Consider the following 22653-nt stretch of genomic DNA (forward strand, 5'->3'; position numbering starts at 1 on the left):
ACATTCCCACCAGCAATGAATGGTTTTCCACAATCTCACCAACACCTGTTGTTTTCTCGTTTTTTTTTTTTTTTTTATCATTGCCATTCTAATAGGGATAAGGTGGTATTTCATTGTGGTTTTGATTTGCATCTCTCTGAGGAGTAATTATGTTGAGCATCTTTTCATGTGCTTGTTGAACATTTGAATAAACCTTTTTGATGAAATGTACGTTCAAGTCATTTGCTCATTTTTTGTTTGGGTTGTCAAGTTGTAGTTTTTTTTTTTTTTTTTTTTTAAATAATTTCATTAGTGTCTCAGATATCTGACTTGATTTTTTCTGATTGGACAGCTCCCCTGAGCAAATTCTGTACCTTTATTTCTTATGCATGTTTTTAAACCTCTGCATTATCCTAAACCTCTTAATAATTTTTTGGTATGTGCTTTGCATTCTCTGCCACAGTTAGTGCTTAGTTTTGTTGCTCTTTAACTTCTGTTCTTACTTAAAGCATTGTTCTTAGCTGATTTATTTCATATTTAGTTTTAACACAGTCTGGTAACTTTCTCCTCCTATGAGTTGGGAATGTTTTAAGGTCAGAATTTAGATGAATATGCTTTCATCTAATAAATGCTGTAAATTTTATCCTAATCCAAGTTATTTTGTCCTGACTGTCATGGCACATACGATCTAAAACAATATACTAATAGTATTGTAATTTGTTAGAAGCTCCAACCTTGTAAACCAAACCCAAAAAAACCAAACCAAACCCAGTGCCGTCGAGTCGATTGCGACTCATAGCGACCCTATAGGACAGAGTAGAACTGCCCCATAGAGTTTCCAAGGAGCCCCTCGTGGATTCAGACTGCCGACCCCATGGTTCGCAGCCATAGCACTTAACCACTGTGCCACCAGGGTTTCCTTGTAAACCAAAGGAATGGGAAAATACTGATTTGGTGAGATCAGTTTATTAAGTCTTTGATTACATCATAGCATTAACAACACATTTCAAAGAAAGTGACTAAAATGGTCTGGAGTTATGATCTACTATATTACTTTTTATTTATATCAGTTTTTCAAATTATAATCACAATTAAAATGTGTCACAATAGGAAGCTTTTGAACATTTGTATTTGTTTCTTTCATCCTTCACTATATTATTTACGAACTTCACCACATTACTTTGCTAATTTTTAAGTGATAACAAGGTAGTTATTTCTCAAGGGCTGTGACTTCTGCTTTCTTTTCCAGTATTGTTGCCCGTCATCTTGGTCTCTTCCATCAGGAGTATTCTACCTTATCTGTTTAAGAGTCAAGAAAGAAAAAGGGACAGTGGAAACTTACTACTGGTTATACTTATGTTCGTCAAGCGTCCTCTTTTGGGGAAAAGAACTGAGAAATAGCCCCATGTCAATGTGCCTCTTATTAGTTTATTGATGAAGACCAGTAGCTGGAAGGTCCCACATGAATTGTGATGTATATAAACAGTAGAGACCTAGCGTGCAGGGGCTGCTTGATAAATGGTAGCAGTCCTCAGCAAAACCAGTGTCCTTGTAACTTTTCATCACTAGTTCTAGGGCCACCTTTTGGAGTTTCATTGGGCTCGCCCACTTCCACATGGCAGCCCTTTAGATGTTAGGAGACAGTTGTCATGTTTTTCTCTACTGTTTTTCCTTCCTGCCTCTCCCCTGGACAGCATCTCTTTTTTGGGCAAACATTTGGTTTCTGAATCCTTCATCACTTGCGCTGATTCTGTTTATTTACAAACATTATCGAATGGGCACATTTCAGTTTGAAAGTCTATCTCTCTGTGTCTCTGTCAGTGTCCTTCAGGTTGCAGTGTTTCTCCAACTTCAGCAATGTTCAGGACATTTAAAAATGAAAAACAATAGAAAAATCTTAACAGCCATGTTGCAGAAGCCCAGGGTTGCCTTAATTATTTTGATTATGTTCTCACTTAAATATTTATAAAGGTAGGTGTGTGTCTTAGTCATCTAGTGCTGCTGTAACAGAAATACCACAAGTGGATGGCTTTAACAAAGAGAAATTTATTCTCTCACTGCCTAGTGGGTTACAAGCCTAAATTCAGGGTATCAGCTCCAGGGGAAGGCTTTCTCTCTCTCTGTTGGCTCTGGAGGAAGGTCCTTGTCATCAGTCTTCCTTTGTCTGGGAGTATCTCAGCGCAGGAACCTCAGGTCCAAAGGACTTGCTCTGCTCCCAGCGCTGCTTTCTTCGTGGTATGAGGTCCCCAACTCTCTTCTTGCTTTCCTTTTATCTCTTTTGAGAGACTGAAGGTGGTACAGGCCACACTCCAGGGAAACTCCCTTTACATTGGATCAGGGAGGTGACCTGAGTAAGGGTGGTGTTACAATCCCACTTTGATCCTCTTCGGGATAAAATTACAATCACAAAATGGAGGACAACCACAGAATACTGGGAATCATGGCCTAACCAAGTTGACACATATTTTGGGGGGACACAGTTCAATCCATGACAGTGTGCTTATGCATAGAGATCTTACACACTGATACAGCCAGACAAATTAACAACACAAATACAAAACAGCACAACCAATAAAATGTAAACTAGTAATGAAGAGGTACAAATACTGTTTTGGTGAATCTACGTTGGTGTTTTCAGTGTGACCGGGATCCTGAATGCTGTCTTTTGGTATGGCACATAATAATTTAGGTTTGGTACTGCTAACAAGCCTTCGTTCCTGCAGAGTAACATGATGTCCTCTGGCCTTAACCTGCTGTGAATATGTCATTTACATATATTAAATCTATCTCTGTTTTTCCTTGTTAACTCCTGGCAAAGTTAGGCCACTTTGATGCTCATAGATTTGAGGCTACGGACACTCAATGACGAACTGAACTTGGCTTAAAAGCAGTTCTTGAGATGCTCTGGAATAGGATAATATAAAATTTTCTAAGTTTTATCATCAAAATAAGCACAAAATTAAAATTCTCAAAGTATACTCTTGTAGATTATGGAAATGCGTTTGAACTCTAGGTTCCATCCTACCAGGCGATTAGATACAATTTCTTTCTCAGTAAGAAAGAACTGTGAAACTCTTTGGTTAGTGAGTAGGTTTTTTGTCTTTACTTTTAACTAATTTTTTTGGTCTTAATCTCCTCCCAAGTTTCAATGCCGAATCATGGGTTTGTGGATACACCTCTTTCTTCATATTCAGACTTTAAAAGTAGCTTTTGTAGCCCTTTCTCAGTGGAAAATATGGAATCCTAGACCTTGCAGCTGGCTGTGACCATAGGAGATGACTTGGTTTAACCACTTGCCTTCATCTGTGTTGAAAGAATGTTGATCTTAGAGGTGAAATATCTCATTTTGTGTCCCTGTCCCTGCCCTGCAGGAAGGGTCATTGTACTCATTTTGTGAGTGTGACAGTGATGACCCTGAGACACAGCACACGAGTATAGAGTGGGAACAGCATCCAGGACAGGGCAGAGCACTTTGTGTTACTCTGATTCCCATCAGCTTTAAGTTATGAGCACTGCACAGTTTGGTTAGAAGACCCAATTAAGTTGTTTGCTGTAACAGAATAATACAATAGCCTTGTTGTTAGGTGCCATCAAGTCAGCTCTGACTATAGCAGCCTTATGTGTAGTAGAACAAAATGTTGTCCATTCCTGTGCCATCCTCACAACTGTTGCTATGTTTGAGCCCATTGGTTGCAGCCACTATGTCAGTCGCTTCATGAATGGTCACCCTCTTTTTTGCTGACCCTCTGCTTTACCAAGCGTGATATCTTTCTCCAGTGATTGGTCCCTCTTGATGACGTGTTCAAAGTAAGCTAAAGTCTCACTATCCTTGCTTCTAAGGGCCATTCTGGCTATATTTCCTCCTAGACAGATTTGTTCGTTCTTTTGGCCGTTCATGGTATAGTCAATATTCTTTGCCAGCGCTACGATTTGAATGTGTCAGTTCTTCTTTGGTCTTCGTTTTTCATTGTCCAGCGTTTGTGTACATATGAGATGATTGAAAATACCATGCCTTGGGTCAGTTCCACCTTAGTCATCAAAGTGACATCTTTGCTTTTTAACACTTTAAAGAGGTCTTTTGCAGCAGATTTGGCCAGTGTAAATACATCATTTGATTTCTTGAGTACTGCTTCCATGGGCATTGATTGTTGATTGAAGAAGAATGAAATCTTTGGCAACTTCAATTTCTTTACCACTTATCATGATGTTAAGTGGTCCAAATGTAGGTAGGAATTTTCATTTTCTTTACGTTCAGGTGTAAAATCAGCCTTACTTTTCCTTTAATCTATATTTTTTCTTAACTAGCTAGGTGTGGGGGCTCCGCTGTGATGTGCTTTAGATGGAGATAAACATATTATAATCTACACAATAGTACAATCCCGGGAATGCTGTACTTGCCGAAGGACATCTAACCATCATGTAGATGCAACATACCTGAATTTATTGTCCTTGGTTACATTCTTTTGAAAGTTTTTTTTTCCCCCCCTTAGTTTTGGAAGTTAGGAAAATATTTGTTGTTGTCGTTAGGTGCCATTGAGTCAGTTCCAACTCATGGCAACCCTGTGTACAACAGAACAAAACGCTGCCCGGTCATGTGCCGTTCTCAAAATTGTTGCTATTTTTAACCACTTGCTGCAGCCGCTCTGTCAGTCCATCTCATTGAGAGTCTTCCTTTTTTTTTTTGCTGACCCTGTACTTTGCCAAGCATGACGTCCTTCTCTGGGGACTGGTACCTCCTGATAACATGTCAAAGTACATGAGACAAAGTCTGTCCATAGTTGTTTCTAAGGAGTGTTCTGGTGGTACTTCTCCCAAAAGATTTGTTTGTTCTTCTGGCAATCCGTGGTATATTTAGTATTGTTCACCAACACCATAATTCAAAGGTGTCAGTTCTTCTTCGGCCTTCCTTATTCGTTTTCCAGCTTTCATATGCATATGAGGCGATTGAAAATAACATGGCTTGGGTCAGGCACACTTTATTCCTCAAAGTGACATCTTTGGTTTTTAACACTTTAAAGAGATCTCTTGCAGCAGATTTGCCCAACACAATGCATTGTTTGATTTCTTGAATGCTGCTTCCATGGGCATTGTTTATGGCTCCAAGTAAAATGGAATCCTTGACAACCTCAGTCTCTTCTTCCTTTATCATAATGTTGCTTATTGGCCCAGTTGTGAAGATTTTTGTTTCCTTTATGTTCAGGTGTGATCCATACTGGCCTTTGATCTTCATCAATCAGTGCTCCAACTCCTCTACACTTTCTGCAAGCAAGGTTGTGTCATCTGCATAATGCACACTGTTAATAAGTCTTCTTCAAATCCTAACACTGTGTTCCTCTTCATATAGCCCAGTTTCTGGGATTACTTGCTCAGCATACAGATTAAATAAGTATAGTGAAAGGATATGAAAGGATACAACCCTGACTCACACCTTTCCTGACTTTAAATCATGCAGTATCACCTTGTTCTCTTGGAATGACTGCCTCTTGGTCTATGTACAAGTTCCTCAGGAGCACAATTAAGTGTTCTGGAATTCCATTCTTGACAATGCTATGCATAAATTTTTATGATCCACACAGTCAAATGCCTTTGCATAATCAGTAAAACACAAGTAAACATCTTTCTGGTATTCTCTGCTTTCTGCTTTCAGCCATCTGACATTAGCGGTGATAATCCTTCTTCCACATCTTCTTCTAAATACAGCTTGAACTTCTGGCAATTCCCTGTTGATGTACTGCTGCAACCACATTTGAATGATCTTCAGCAAAATTTTACTTGTGTGTGATATTAATGATACTGTTCAATCATTTCTGAGTTCTGTTGGCTCACCTTTCTTTGAAATGGGCACAAAAATGGTTCTCTTCCAGTCGGTTGGCCAGGTAGCTGTCTTCTAAATTTCTTCACATTGATGACTGGGCACTTCCAGCGCTGCATACATTTTTTGTAACATCTCAGTTCGTATTCTCTCAGTTCCTGGAGACTGTTTTTCGCCAATGCCTTCAATGCAGCTTAGACTTCTTCCTTCAGTACCATCGATTCTTGATCATATGCTCTTTCCTGAAATGGATGAACGTTGAATAATTTAGGCTCCTAAAATTTTGCTGATGTTACCTAAAGTGTCTGTCCATGCTTTCTTTTCTTCCCCTTTGTCCTCCTTTTTCTATGTTACCGTATTTAAATCTCTCTCTCTCTCTTTATGTGTGTAGCCTTTTCTCTAAGCTTGAAGAACTCATGCTCTTTAAGACTTGTAAGCAAGATTTCTTTTTCATCATATGATTCACTGCTTGGTTTCATTCCAAGACTTAAATATATTCCCAATGTCCAAATATGTCTACATGAATTTGTTCAGTGAATGTCAGGATAGTTTGTAATTAAAAACTGATGAGCAATGTTAGTTAATGCAAATATAACAAAGGTGGACGAGATATTTTATAGTAACTGATAGAAAGTTGGCTAAAACATGCTGTTGTTGGATTTCTAACTACATGAGATTGCACGTAACTATTTGTAATTTCTTACAGTAAATTGACAGTTTAAATGTCTGAGGGATTACGCTTTAGCAATTAAAAACATAAGGTAGCCATGAGTCAGAGCTGATTCAGTGACAACAACAACAACATAGTCATATTCCATTGATTAAAAGGTACGTTACGTCTATCAGACTACAAAGTGCCGAGCTCTTGATGCCCTGATGGTCTAAACTGAAAAAAAAAAAAAAAAAAAAATACCAGGCAGCTTCACATCCTAGATGTGTTTGATGGCCACATAACTTAATAGCATCCCAGACTTAGCCTGAGGTCCTTCAGGAGCCTGACTCTGAGCCTCCCGGGGTCATTCCGTTCAATCAGCTGCACTTTGCAAGTGTTTCGGCTAGAAGTGATGCAAATCCAAACCATTGCACATGCAAGTTTATTCTGGAAATACACATTTTCTTCATTACTTTAACAAACGTGTTTTGAATGCCTGTTAAATGCCAGGTACTATACAAGATGCTCGTAATATGAAGAAGGTACATTCAGCTTTTTCAGAGAGCTTCCAGATAGGAAGTGGCTTGTAACCAGAGACTGTCTTCTTCAGAATCACTTGTGAAACTAAAAAAACCTTACTCACATATTCAGGCCCTGCCATCTGGTGATTTTGGTTCAGTTGAAGTGGTATGAGACCTGCGCACTTGTACCTCGGTAGCAAAATCACCTGATTTATTTTTTATTCCCCATTAAGAATCTCTGGACGAGAAGAGTAAATGATCATGAGAGATTAGCAAATTGTAGGTTCAGGGTACAATGGGAGCACCCAAGAGTGGTAAGTAATTTTTTAATCTTACGTTTAAATTGTAGACTATAATATGCCTGAAGAAAAGTTCCTAAAACACGCACGTACAACTCAGTGAGAGATTACGAAATGAACGCCTTTGAGACTACCAGCCACGTCAGGAAATAGAATATCGCCAGCATCTGAGATGCTCTCTCTGTATCCCTTCCCAGTTACAACTCTTCCCTTTCCTGGAGGTAACACTAGCCGGTCTCTTGTTTCTCTTAGTAGCTTACCACCTATGAAGGCATTCCTAATCATTGTAGTTTAGATTTTGTCTGTTTTTGAACTGTATATAAATTAAATCCTATTGTATGTTTTCTTTTGCCATCTTTTGCTCACTGTTGTTTGTAAAATTCATCAAGCTGTTGCACATAGCTCTTTTCTGCTCATTTTCATTACTGTATATGAAAGTACCACTATCTCTGTATCCATTTTCCTGTCGAAGGGCATGTGGATTGATTCTCATCTTTAGCTACTGAGCAGTACTTCTGTGGATGTACATATGCATATATATCCTGGTACCCGTATGCATGGGTTTCTGCAGGATATTTGATGGCATGAATTGCTGGGTCAACTTTACTAGATACCAGCCTACTTTTCCTAAGTGTTTGAACCAGTTTAAAATATTCCAGCAGTGGCCACAACCTCTTGCATCTCAAAGGGTGCAGTTACCACTCAGAAGGACTAGGAGACTGGGGCTGCCCAAATGGGAGGGAGTAGAGTTACCATCCCAATGGGGCTGGAAGGCAGAGCTGAAGCCTAGGGCCACGGGGCCTCCACTCAGAATCAGAAGAGTATGGCCAACCACCCACAGTCTGGAGGATAGGGCCATTGACTAAATAAATGGTCTCAGAGAACAGAGGATTATTTTCAAGCCTTGAGGGGTAATGTAATATGTTTTGCTGACTTGCTTGGTGCCTGTTATGCCTTCTTTCCCTCCAGTTTCTCCCATTTGTAGTGGAAATGTCTAGCTTGTGCCTGTTCCACCATTGTACTTTGAAAGCAGATAACTTGTGTTCTAGATTTCACAGATGGAGAGGAATTTTGCAGAAGATGAAATTTTGGACTTGGAGTTGATTTAAGATGTTTGCTATGATATGAGGTTTTACATGTGACAAGGGCATGAATTTTGCGGGGCCAAAGGGTGGAATGTTATGGGTTGAATTGTGTCCTCCCAAAATGTGTATCAACTTGGCTAGGCCATGATTGCCAGTATTGTATGATTGCCTACCATTTTGTCATCTGATGTGATTTTCGTATGTGTTATAAATCCTGCCTTTATGATGTTAATGAGGCAGAATTGGAGGCAATTATGTTAATAAGATAGGACTCAATCTACGAGATTAGGTTGTGTCTTAAGTTGATCTCTTTTGAGATATAAAAGAGAGAAGCGAGCAGAGAGATGTGGGGCCCTCATACTACCAAGAAACAAGAGCCAGGAGACTAGTGCATCTTTTGGACCCGGAGTCCCTGCACTGAGAAGCTCACTGACCAGGGAGGATTGATGACAAGGACCTTTCCCCAGAGCCAACAGAGAGAGAAAGCCTTCCCCTAAGGCTGGAACCCTGAATTTGGACGTCTAGCCTCCTAGACTGTGAGAGAATAAATTTCTCTTTGTTAAAGCCGTCTACTTGTAGTACTTCTGTTATAATAGCACTAAGTAACCAAGACAGGCAGTTAGGAAACAGGTATTTGGGGATTGAGCGAGAGACATCTCAGGCAGTGAAGTGCAGGGAACAGAAGTGATGCTGCAGGGGCGGAAGAGCAAATCATGGAAGAGGAACAAATGAGGACTGCTTTTTAACTAGGCAGTGAATGGAAGCTAAAAGCACGTTAACTAGAGTGTGATGTGGAGTAAGATAGGGGAGTTTTGGTGGTTGTGGGTTGTGTGTATGTGTTTAAGGTGGGAGACACTTGCATATAATCCTGTAGGGGAGGGCTGTCTAGTTATACAGGGGAAAGAAGAAGAATGTCCTGGAAATTTTAGCATGATTCTTTGAAGGTTCCCAGTCCTGGTAGAGGAATTAGCCTTGAATAGAGGGAGGGCACCTCTACTATTGAGAAGGTGAGAAGAATTGGCATAGATTGAAATAAATTTGTGGGAATAAATGTGTTTAGAGAGCAAGAAATTAGAGTTCTGCGCTTACCTCCTAAATAGGAGGCAGTACGTTTGGTTGGGTAATGATGAAAGTGAATGGCTTCCTAAACAAATACCCAGGTATTAATGCATGCTTGTAGATACTTCTTTTGACAGCCTGCTAAATATAAAGTAATGCAAAGATGTATGTTATTGAGCAAATGTCAGTTATAAGAAGCCACAGCTATGCCGCTGGAGGGAGTCTTAAGGGAAATTGAAAGAAAGACTTTCCGTTCCATAGCATGCTTGAAAATAGTTCTTTTAAGCTACATACCCACCTTACTCTCTTCTCTGTCCTCTTTCTATATAAAAGCAAACCTTCTTTGTGTGTACTACTCACAGTATCACAATTTGCAAAGTGATTTTTCCCCAATCTGTTTCGGTCAAAGAACTTTTACATAAAATGTGTGTGTGTCAATTCCCTCAACCAAGGACCACCAGGAGCACACCTGTAGTTGAACAAGTTGTATTCATTACTCATTGCAGTGAGAGACAATGCATATTGTAGGAAACTGTGGGGTGTCTCAGTCAGAGGTTGTTAGAACTTACAGGGTTTGGGCTTTGGTTGGGTAATTCTAGGGAGAATCTAAGGAAGTGGGGACTTGCTCTGTATTTAGTGCTCTCAAAAGACTAAAGCAATTCTATGATTGGGTATCTCATTAAATCTTATCTATAGGGAGGGCAGCCTAGATAGCAAGTAAAGTGATACTTGGGAAGTAGGTAGCAGTCATTCATTTTTCAAGAGGAGGAACGTTTGGTATTTTGTGGGTTGAATAATGAACTTGTTTTTGTCTCCCTATATTATAATCTCAGAGTGGCCTGGTCTGATGCAAATATTCTATGAGATTGTTTATGTCTAACAGGAAAGCAAAATGGCCTAAGAGTCAGACCAGCTAGTGATAACATTGAGGCCTAGCTATGAGTGTCACATAAGCTCCAATATCAAGGACTGCTTTATATTTCAAACACACACACACATTGTTAATTGCTGTTGGGTCAGCTTCAACTCATGACGTCCTTATGTATAGCAGAACCAAACATTGCTCTTGTCCTGCGCCATCGTCACAATCGTTGCTGTGTTTGAGTCCATTGTTGCAGCCACAATGTCAATCCATCTCCTTGAGGGCTTCCTTTGTCTTCACTAACCCTGTACTTTAGCAAACATGATGTCCTTTTCTAGCAATTGGTCTTACCTGATGACCTGTCCAAAGTATGTAAGATAAAGTCTCGTTATCCTCACTTCTAAGGAGCATTTTGGCTGTACCTCTTCCCAGACAGATTTGTTTGTTCTTCTGGCAGTCCACAGTATATTCTTCACCAACACCATAATTTAAATGCATTCAGTTCTCCTTAGATCTTCTTTTTTCATTGTCCAGTTTTACCGTGCATAGGAGGCAATTGAAAATACCATGGATTGGATCAGGTGCAGCTTAGTCCTCAAAGTGACATCTTTGCTTTTTAGCACCTGAAAGAGGTCTTCTGCCGTAGATTTGCCCAATACAATGCCTCATCTGATTTCTGGACTGCTGTTTCCATGGGCATTGATTGTTGATCCAAGTAGAATGAAATCCTTGACAACTTCAGTTTCTTTGCCATACACACACATACATATATACATATGCATATATATGTGTGCATATATGTATGAAAAACACGTATATCTTTCCTTGTAGTTCTGGTGAATATAGTTTTAATATAATTGTCAAGAGTTAAATTCTCTTAAAATGTAGTATTTTATCAGTAGATCAAGACTCATAGTTTTAGGGTATACTTCTTCGGCTGTATCAGTAGCATAGAATATGCTGCTGTCTGTCATATTTCAGGGGAATGAGCAGAAAACAGAAGATTGTTGCACTGATCCAGGTGAGAAGTGAATGACAGTGTGGGTGGAACGGAGAGGCATTTTAAGAACAATTTACAAGATAGAAGGGGCAGTACTTGATGTCAGGTGTAGTAAATACGGGAGCCAGAAGGCTGAAGGATGAGACCTAGGTTTCTAGTTGAGTAGTTTGGGTAGGAAGTAATGCTTCACCAGAATGGGGAGAAAGGGAGCAACAGGAGGTCATCAGAGGGTAAGAAATCTTAACCAAGAATCCCTACAGGAGCATGAACCGGCTTATAAAAAAAAAAAGAGGCTAATTGCTTCTAATCAATCTTGTAACATTCTGGCTAGTATCTAACAGAGAATAATAATTCATTGACTGACTAGCAGCAAGAGCTATTACTACTCAGGGAACCAACATCTTCAGCTCTTTTGTCAGCATATTCTCTCCCTGTAGGCAAATGTATGTAAGTATCAGAATTACAATCAGAAGATTGTGTGATCTGGGTGGGGACATACAAGGGGAGCTAGCTTGGGTATCTTAGTAGCTGTTGTTAGCAAGGTATGATGCATCTATCTGTACTGTAACGATTTGTGCACCCAGTCTACAGAAACACAGATGTGACCCCAAGACCATGTCCTGAAACACTGGGTGCAAGGATGCCAAAGTTGGTTTCATATGTCAGCGCCTAGCATATGAGATGGTACCTAGTAGGTACCCAGTGCATAGTGTGAGGGGGAGTCGAGGCTTAACAGAGAGTACTCTGTGATCTATTATTTGTATTTGCCATGGGTGTGGGGAAGAGGAGTGAGGCACTTTGGCAGGCATTTGCCAGCCCTGGTTTAGAATTTCACATATTTACCATGGAACTGGTCTACGAACATAAAGGAAGGAGGGAATTAAAAATGTATCTGTACCCATAACCAAACATGTTAGAAGTGAGGTTTTCTATACCTTTTCTCATTCTGGCATTCTGAACCCATGTAAGGAAGCAACATGCAGATAAATTTAAAAGGCAGCTGTCCTGGTTGGTACGTCAGCTGTGTTGGGACTAGGTTGATCAAGGAAATCTGATATATTTGCTTTCATTTTGTCTCTTTTTTGTCGTTGTTTTTTTTCTTTATATTGGGAAAGATGTCCCCTAGCTTATTCTCCCTGCCCTTTGAAAATAAAAACCACTTCTCTTTCTGAGAGTCCTTTTTCTCTCCATCTTATATTTTGGATCAGAAGATACAATTAAATTTTCATCATAGATAAAGTAAGAGCTATCTGATGTGAGAGTTACTTTTAGAGTGACTTAAAATTAGAGCAAAATCATAATTGTTTATTTTTGCTCGTTAATACATACATATAATGCATACAAATAGTTCTATTTTATTAAATTGATATCCGACTTTGAAAATTATATGCCATATGCCCAAATGATCATACTGGAAAAAAGAGTTAAGATAAACCCACAGAGATGAAAAATCTTGAAATGGTGATGGTTGGGCTAGATTCCAGGTTATTGGTGTAGAAGCAATATTAAAGCTTGTGATTAGTTCTCTAGTTATCTTGAAAAAAAAAAAAATTTTTTTTTTTCTTGGGCAGTGGCTTAATTATACTTTTAAATAGAAGACATTGCTCTTCTGTTTTGATCTTCCCTGTATGCCTGATCTGTTATTGAATTTTTCATGTGCCTTTGGAAGTCTCTAAAGTTGTCCAATTCTCAGGATTTCAAATAGCTAAGTATAGTTATAGTGATAATAGTTAAATGTGATATTTATATTAATAGGTTTTCCTTAGGAATTTCCTTTCACTATTTTGCTTGTTTTTTTAAAACATTCCCAACATTTAAGGCTTGCTTTATAATATTATCACATTAAAAATGAGACAAAAAATAATGTTTTTGAGTTAGAGATATCTTAGAGAAAATCTTACAGTGTAACCCTCTTACCTTGTACGTGGAAAAGTCAAGACTCAACCAATTAGATGACTTCTGAATTTCCTGGAAGAAAAATAATGTTATGTCAGCGTATAATTTTGGAGCTTAAAAAAATTCATGAACATTGAATTGATAAACTAATTTACAAATAGTATAGCTTTTATGTTGTACTTAAAAATTAAGCAGAAGGCTCCCTGAGTAATGAGCGCATCATTTTAACTACTTAATATCCTTTCCCATTTGAGTAGATACAGAAAAGTTTGTCTATTTACCCTTCATAATTAAACTTACTCCTTTAATTAAGAGAAAAAAAAAATGCCTGAGGTATGTTTTTTGAGCTGTTAAAACTCTTTTATTTTTCCGGTACTTCATTAATTGAGGAAATGATCCTTTAACTGAAGATAGTTTAGTGAGCTATGTGATGATGTAGTGATTATTCTTTGATTAGAACTAAAATCTGTTATTGGAAGGAGAAAGAAAACATATTTTCTTTATACGAGTACATTATTGTGATATAATTATTTCTTCCAGAATGAGATTTTTAAATTTTTTAATAGGCTTTTAGAACTAGGAAGTACTTTGGAGTCAGCTGGTTCAACCACTTCACTTTACAGATAATGATCCTAAGAACCAAAGCGTGAAGAAGTGAAATTATCCCAGGTGACACATTTGGTCAGAATAGAAGCCAAGTCTCTCTTTACTCTCTTTGTCCAGTGCTTCTCAGTCTATCATTCATGTTATTCTCTTAAAGCCGATTTAGGTTCTATTAAAAAGAAAGGGGTAGGGAGAATGCCAAAGAAGAAGAGCGTAAACCCCCCTCAGTGAGTTTGGTAAGTTAAGGAGTTCACTTACTGGGTCTCTGGCATCTGTTCTTTAAAAGAAAAATGCTTCTATGGTGAGGATAACCATACTCATAAAACTATTTTTTTTTTTTTAGGTGAGAGTTACGTATGTGCGTCCAACGAACCATTCCGTAAAGTGGATTACACCAAAAATATTAATCCGAACTGGTCTGTGAACATCAAGGGTGGGACAACCCGATCATTGGCTGCTCCTTCCTCTGTGAAAAGTGAAGTGAAAGAAAGTAAAGATTTCATCAAACCCAAGTTAGTGACTGTGATTCGAAGTGGAGTAAAGCCCAGAAAAGCTGTGCGGATCCTTCTAAATAAAAAGACTGCTCATTCCTTTGAACAGGTCTTAACAGACATCACTGAAGCCATTAAACTAGACTCAGGAGTGGTCAAGAGGCTTTGCACACTGGACGGAAAGCAGGTAAGATGCTTCTAGCTTTTCCTTCTTTTAAACTCTCCCTCTACCATAATGGCTATATGTTTGACAGCATGAATTCAGTTGCCACTAGAAACTCTTCTAATAGTTCTACCCAAAGGTTTTGTGTGTGCACGAGAGAAAGAGAGTCATCTCTGGGTGTGGGTAAATCACAGGAGTCAAAATTAAAGATACTGAACGTTTTAAAAATGCATTTTAAAAGAAAGTACTTTTATAGGAATGTCCATATGAGTTTCACAGTGAACAATGGATGTAAGTAGCATTTCTGAAATATGAACCAAATTGCACAGGAAAATGCAAGACAAATTATGGTAACTATGTACCAGAAAATCTGATGGACGAAAAAAAAATGGGCAGATTCCAAGAATGCATGAATAGCAGTTGTACAAATATTCAGTTTTCCTCCAGAGTATCACTCCTAAAAAGAAACATGGTTTTTGAAGTGTATTTTTTCCCTAATTTTAATAAGGTTAAATTATTTATATTTACATTATATTAAAAATAATAGCCTCCAACATTAAATTTGTTCCTTCCCCATAACATACTTAAATTTATTTTGAAGTGTTTGGCTCACATAGTACTGAGGATGTAACAGTATAAAACTCTGGACCAGTATCTTCTGGAAAATCACAATCTAAGGAGTTTCTAGTTTTCCAAAGTCAGATCTAGTTACTAACTTGTTTTCTGAAACAACCAATTTTTCAAAATAAATTCTAAAAAATGCAGTAAGACATAACCAAAAGCAAAACAAACCCATTGCTATCAAGTCGATTCAGACTCTCATAGTTGGGTTATGATGACCTTTCTAACGAATGAAGTAATGATTAGAAGGCATAGCAGACGGCTCCAGGGTATGTGCACGGTAAGTTGCTATTAACAACTGAGTTAATAGCACAGAACAACGGGAAACACCTTTGGATTCACTCTGCACTCACTTAAGAGAAAATAAGTTGGACCACAGGAAAAAAGTAGATGTGATACACTAATCAAATAGCCGATTCTTGGTGGGTACAGGAAAGGTAGGAAATATAAGGCAGTTATTTAAGATCCAAAACCAAAGGAAAAATGGAGATCATAAATATACCAAACTAGAAAAAAATGGTATGTAAATAGTAAATGCAGGTGAGATTTTGAAGATTAAACTACTGTACATGGTACAACCTTCAAATTTGGAAATCTCCAAATGAATGATGCTCAGGGGAAATATAAGTGAAATAAAGTAGTTGATCATCTAATTAAAATAGTAACCATTGGTATTTTAATAGTTATATAAAAATTATTTTCAAAAAGGCTCCAAACTAATACACACACATACATCATCCCAAAACAATGTTACAAAGCCATTTGACAGAGTACAAAATCTATATTCAGTTAAATATTTATCTGGAAATGACCTAATTTCACCTTCATATTTGAGAGACAGTTTTGCTGCATATATGATTCTTGGCTGGCAATTTTTTTCCTTCAGTGGTTTATATAAGCCATCCCATTGCCTTCTTGCCAGCATGTTTCTGCCAGGTAGTCCGAGCATATTCTTATTGACTCTCCTTTGTAGGTGACTTTGAGTTTCTTGCTAGCTGCTCTTAAAATTCTCTCTTTGTCTTTGGTTTTGGCAAGTTTGATTATAATATGTCTTGGTGACTTTCTTTTAAAAGCTACCTTATGTGAAGTTCGATGAGCATCTTGGATTGCTATCTTCTCATCTTTCATGGTTATCAGGGAAATTTTCTGCCAACAAATCTTCAGCAATTCTCTATATTTTCTGTTACCCCTCCCTGTTCTGGTACTCCAGTCACTCGCGGGTTATTTCTCTTGATAGAGTCCCACATGATTCTTAAGGTTTCTTCATTTTTTTTTTAATTCTTTTGTCTGGTTTTTCTTCAAATATATTGGTGCCAAGTGCTTTACCTTCACAGTCACCGATTCTGCCTTCCACTTGCTCAGTTCTGCTTCTCTGGCTTTCTATTGAGTTGTCTAATTCTGTAATTTTATTGTTAATCTTCTGGATTTCTGATTGCTATCTCTCTATGGATTCTTGCAGCTTATTAAATTTTTCATTATGTTCTTGAATAACCTTTTTAATTTCTTCAACTTTTATCTGTGTTCCTTGGCTTGTTCTGCATATTGCCTGATTTCCTTCCTGATGTCTTGAAGATTTCTGTATATTAATCTTTTGAATTCTGCATCTGGTAATTCCAGGAAGACACCTTCATCCAGAAGGTCCTTTGATTCTCTGTTTTGAGAGCTTGTTGAAGGGATCATGGCCTGTTTCTTTATGTGGTTTGATATTGACTGTTGTCTCAGAGCCATTTATAAGTTTTTGTATTAGTTTATTTTATGTTTACTTACTGTATGTTAGTTTCTTGGCTTTTTTTGTTTTGATATGCCCACATGGGTTGCTTGAGTGAGCTTGCTTGATTATTTTCACCTTTGGAGCTCTGATGTCCTGTTACCAGATGGCTAGAGCTGTTATCAGGTATATGAGCTTACGAGTCCATTCACTCTTCTTGTGTGGATTCAGCTCAGGTGTCCAGGTAGCTGGTCATCAAGTGTGTGGTCCAGGCTCTGTCCTACAGTCTTAGAGGGGCAAGGATGTTTGGTGTAGGTACTGGTATCTGGTTGCAGCAGGGGGTCATGCTCTGAACAAGGCAGGCAGATGAGAACCGTCCCCTGAGTGTCTCTTAGGAAAGTGGATCCTTGTTCCCTGGAACATACAGGTGGGTGAGTTCTGTAGATAGACCATGGACACCCAGTGCTCTTGGTTGTAAGGACTGGGAGGTACCAGTTATCCTTGGACCCCTGTCACGGGTGGCTGGGTGACCTGAGTGGAGCCACCAGTCGTTATGCCCCTGATGTGGGTAGGTGAGGACCCTGTTTAATAGGCAAAGCAGTGTCAAATATCAAACACCCACTTCTCCACCCCACAGCTTAAACAGTTGCAGTCTGCCAGCAAGGGCCTGTTCTCCCAAAATAGGCCCACACAGGTCCATGCAGGGGGAAAGGTATTCAAAGTCCACAGACCGTTTATGCCTGGACAGGAGCCGCTTCTGTCTTGAGCTCCCCGGGGTTAGTGGAGCTGGCAAAATATCTTTTCCCCCTCTTGTGAATTTATTCCTTCTCCAAGTCTGGGAGCATGGCTCAGGGTGCTCAACAGGAGCTATCTCAGGCTCAGGGAAATTAACAGCCACTGAAGCTGGCTTGGGGGCTGGGGATGCGGTAAAATATACGCAAGGACTTAGCTTTTGCCGAGAGTGCTGTTCTTCTCTGGTTCCAGAGGTGTGAGTAGGCTGTGTGGCTGGCTGCTTCTCTCTGAGGAAACTGCAGCTGAGTGCTACTACCTGCCCATCACAGCTGTTCCTGGGAATGGTGCCTGAGTGATCCCGGCAATTCAGGTCCAGTCACTCCTCTCCGCTTCTGAACCGACTCTCCCTCCCCCGCCACTTAGTCCGTTTTCGAACTTTGCCTTTGATGTTCAGGGCTCCTAGCTTGTCATAAATAAAATCATTTCACTTGATTTTTTGGGTCTTTGTTGTAAGAGCGATTGCTGGAAGCATCTGGCTATTCTGCCATCTTGGCCCTGCCTCTTATAGTCAGTTAAATATTTAGTAATAAAAACAGAAGGCTATTTCTCTAATCACAAAAAAAAATTTTTTTCTGAAACAGAAAGCCAGTGTATTGCTAAACAAATGAGATACTGTCTTTCTATGAAAATCTTAAACAAGGTAAGGATACCTTATAGCCTCACTATTTAACGTTCCTCTATACATTCTTCCTGATTTTTATTTATAGTGTAATGCAATTTCAGTAACACTCTAAATGATTTTTTTCTTGGTGGGTTTTAGGGAGGGGGCCTAATAATATGATTTTTAAAGTTAATCTGGAAAAACAGGCAGAAGAGTTTTGAAAATAATTGATTAATGGGCTCTCATATTAAATCATTATCTTCATATCATGCAGAAAATAAATTCCAGGTGTTTTAAAGATAATAGATGTAAAGATGAAAAAAAGGGGAGGGGGGAACTAAAAGAGTATCTGAATAGTTATATTAAAATGGGAAAGATTTTTCTGAGCTTAAAAGTAGTGGAAAAATCACAGAGGAAAAATTTGATTGGTTTGCCAACCTAAAAATTTCTAGGTGCCATAAACAAGGATTATATGCTTTTATATCGAGTTGGAGTAATTTTATATGAAAAGGGCTAACATAACAACGGGAAAATGGATGATAGGCCAAACAGGCAATTTGAAAAAGTAGAAATATAAATGGTGACCATAAAAATGTTCATCTTCACTAGTAAAAATATGAAGTAAAACAATGTGATATTATTTTTAATGTTTAAAATTGATAGATTTTTAAAAAAGAAAATCTGTTATTTTTGAATATGCAACCTCAAATGATACAAGTGTAAATTTGGTAAGCTTATGGAAAGCAATTTGTTAGTATATATAGCTGTTCAAATGGTCAAGTGATTTGAACTAGTAAATTAACTTCTAGGCATTTATTCTAAAGTAATAACCTGAAATGCAAATATAATTATGCATAAGAATTTTCATCCTAGCATAAGATCAAAAGATTAGAAATAGTTTAAAATCCCTAAGGTAGAAAAGCGGTTAAAGGATACCTCCATAAAACTCAAATGTAGTCATTAAAAAAGTTAAGTTTGGGGGAATATTTAAAGACACAGGAGAATGTTAAGTGGAAAAAGCAAGGAGTAAATTTTTTATAATATGTTTTCAATTTTGTGTTATAATTAATTCAGAAGGAAACAAGATTATATTTGCCATCAGAAATGAAATATTTGCTGTTCTGATTTTTAGTTTCCCTCACCTCCACTCGAAATCCAAACCTTCAGCACTGAGAAAGGAAATAAGACTGATCTCAATCAGATTTTACATATTAAACCATGTTCTTGTGAGTTAACGCTTAAAATTTAGCTTTGTGCTCTTAAACGTTAAAAGTATCATTTTTGTCACCATTTTATGCCTTATGGAACTTGATCATTATTTTCCATATGGAAAGAAAGTAATATTTTTAAACTTCCAAATAAAATATTTCTTTGGAAAAATTACAGATTTTATTTTTGATAGCCTGGATTTTGGATGTCATGTTGCCAGGGTATGTGGTATCCTTAAAAGCTATAGCTTTCTTGGTGCTGATTTAACATTGTGGTATAGGTGGACTTACTGTTCTTTAAAACTTCAAGTCTGTTTTTGGTTGATATGTGTTATAAGTATAAAGAGAACATTAAATTATGCTTTGAAATAATATAAAAAATTTGTCTTATGTTTATGATTAATGCAAGTCTTTAGATGGGCAGTGTTTTTTTTTTTTTTTAAGTGATATTACCCCCCGCCCCGTGTGCATGTAAAATACCTTCTTTTTGAAATTTCTTCAGAAAAGGACAGCTTTCCTTAGATGAAGAAAACAAAATCGGAAATGAACTAAGACCAGTTAATTAGTTATCCCCACACAAAAAATTTGGACTGTCTTAAATTTTATACTCTTTTCCTGAATACTTTCTACCAAGACTTCTTGTTTTCATCTTAATCTGATCTTGACACAGCCACAGATATTAAAAAAACTTTTAGGCAATTCACCATGAACAGTCACTGTCCCCATCCTGACAATTTGTGTTAGAATTTTAAGGGGTCCTGGTTATCATTTCGTCCTTGGGTGGTACAAATGGTTAATGTGCTTGGCTACTAACCAAAAGGTTGAGATTCGAGTCCAGAGGCACCTTGGAAGGACTGGTAGTCTACTTCCAAAAAATCAGCCATTGAAAACCCTATGGAGCACAGTTCTACTCCGACACACATGGGGTCACCAAGAGTTGGAATGGACTCAATGGCAACTGATTTGGGTTATCTCAAAAGCTTTCCTGATTCCAGACATGATGGGGTGGCATGTGCCTCTAGCAGTTATGGAGTTAGTACAATGTCCTGTCAACTTTTTCTTCCTTCAGAATGGATGATCACATCTTTCTAATAGCATTGACTCCATTTACAAAGTCTAACTTGGTTAGTACAAGTAATCAAATATATATATATCTTTAATAAAGAGATATATATCATGAATATATATCTGTTTATAAAAAGTCTTTTCAAATAAAATCATATTTCAGGGTTTTATCCACATTAACTGTGGATTTTTTTTTAGTGTGGAGAGCAGTGCTTCCCAACCAGGAGGGATTTTGCTGCTAGAGGACATTTGGCAATGTCTGGAGTCATTTTTTGACTGTTAATACTAAGGGTAGGGAATGAGACTGGCATCTAGTAGGCAGAGGCCAGGGACACTGCAGACCAGCCTACAATGCACAGGGCAGCCCTCCACAACATAATTCTTTGTAAATTTTCCTGCTCTAAATGTCAGTAGTGCAGAGGTTGAGAAATCCTGGTGTAGGGTAAGTGAAATGGTTTGAAAGAAAATGATGCTTGTCAGAATGTTAACTTTATTTTCAGGTAAGCCACATGCTAAGCTTTATTTCATTCTTACAGTGTTCTCATAGCCTGTCTGTTCACTTGCTATCTAATTGAGTCAGGTATATTACAGTGTCATGGTTTATAATCTTTGTTGTCTTAGATTTCAGTCTGTTGGTCTTCACTGTATGAAACTGAAGTATGGTCAGGTAGTACAGCTTCAGAGGGCCTTGAATTACACTTCAAAAGGTTTTACATGTACTTAAAGTGAAGTATAAGAAATCATGATTCTATTTTGTAGGTTTCCAGGTATATAATACTTTGAATAATACTAGGATTATTAATTATTTGAAAATATACAACCTATCTGTTTATAAATAGATTGACTAGAAAAAATGATCCAAAACAGAGAGCATAATTATTTGCCTCTTAAGTAATTTTCTTTTAAATTGAATTAATTGGGATTAAATGCTTCACTTAAACGTTTTCCTTTTTAAAAACAAAAAAGAAAAAAAACTTCTTGAACTTTTAGAGGGATTGTATACGGAAACAAGGTTTACTTTTAAAAATTTTGGAAAGTCAGTGACTTTTTTATAATAAACTGCAGCAGAAGGGGGGAATTCTTTTAAAAATTCTTTCTTCTGTAGAGAGACTGAAAGGTCCAAATATAGCTTTTGTCCACATGTGTAAAAAATTCTACCTTTTAACTTCTCCAGAAACAGCAGAGTTTTAACATAAAAGAAACATATTTTGTGGAATTTTGGAACAAGTTGATTCTTGTCATGGGCAGAGGCAAAACAGACTCAAATTGCTAGCAGTTGATGCTTTGTGGTAAAACACTTCCAGACTTTGGGACTGCTGCCAGCCATAGGATGCCCTTGTGCACGTGTCCTAGGACCCACAGCAGCTTTCCCTTGGAGGGGATGGCATCCTCTCAGAGTGCCCCCAACTTGTCAGCCATCTTAGAGCTTACAAAGTTTCTGCCCTCACTTTCTAAAAAAAAGCTTGACTCTTTCACTGGTACCATAGTATAAATAATATTTATTTTGTACTTTACATATTCTGGCATCATATTTTATAGTGAAGGCTCATTTCTTTGTAATGACTCAACTAATTTAAAGTGGTTACATCTCAAAAATTGCTACATAGAAATCAAATGGTTGATAATGTATTCATAAATATTTTTTACAATTCATCTTGATAAAATTTTTGCTTGAAGCAGATGAGACAGAATTTGACCTATAATCCTTAGGCTGTTCCCAATGAAAGCATTTCCTTTTGTAAACAATAGAAATCTAGACAACAGTGTTTTGTCCCACATCGGTATACTCACAACTCAAGAGTGTAGCCCTGCCGCGTCTCAAGTAATGAAATATTTATCCCAAGAAGGAATCAACTAAGAATAACTAGTGGGATTTTCTTTACAGCAGGAAGTCCAGGCATAAAAAAAGAAAAATGATATTTTGCCTTTTGATCTCTGATCTAAGCAGATTTACCTCAGAGAAAAATCTTTGCTTTTGATTTGGTGAACCCCTCTTCTCAAAGAGTGATCCGAAGAGTGGCAGAAAGAAGGAAACTTTTCGGTATAAATACTCTTCTTTTTGTGTTCAAGTAAAGTTTGTATTTTTTGCCATTCTGGTATCCATCGTATTAAGCCCTACATGGTTTCTTCTCCCTTTTAGTGGGAAACTGGAGGAAAACACTAAAATTTTGTCAGGAATTACTGTGGTTACAAATTAGGAGGAGAGATGTTTAAGGGAAACAGGTTTAATTCACAA

At 37.8% G+C, this 22653-nt stretch overlaps 1 protein-coding gene across 6 annotated transcripts in view; it reads left to right on the plus strand.

Moving 5' to 3' along the window:
* DCLK2 (doublecortin like kinase 2) overlaps nt 1–22653 on the plus strand; it is a 192432-nt gene that overhangs the window by 11422 nt on the left and 158357 nt on the right. For all 6 annotated transcript variants that reach the window (XR_010317447.1, XR_010317448.1, XM_023557135.2 and 3 more), the window contains exon 2: nt 14112–14446. Coding sequence is in view for 4 of the 6 variants with exons in the window: in XM_023557135.2 (XP_023412903.2) it covers nt 14112–14446 (335 nt within the window). In the remaining 2 variants the exon portion in view is untranslated. The remainder of the gene's footprint in view (nt 1–14111; nt 14447–22653) is intronic.

Source organism: Loxodonta africana, chromosome 13, assembly GCF_030014295.1.
Source record: "Loxodonta africana isolate mLoxAfr1 chromosome 13, mLoxAfr1.hap2, whole genome shotgun sequence".
NCBI classification, from domain to species: domain Eukaryota; kingdom Metazoa; phylum Chordata; class Mammalia; order Proboscidea; family Elephantidae; genus Loxodonta; species Loxodonta africana.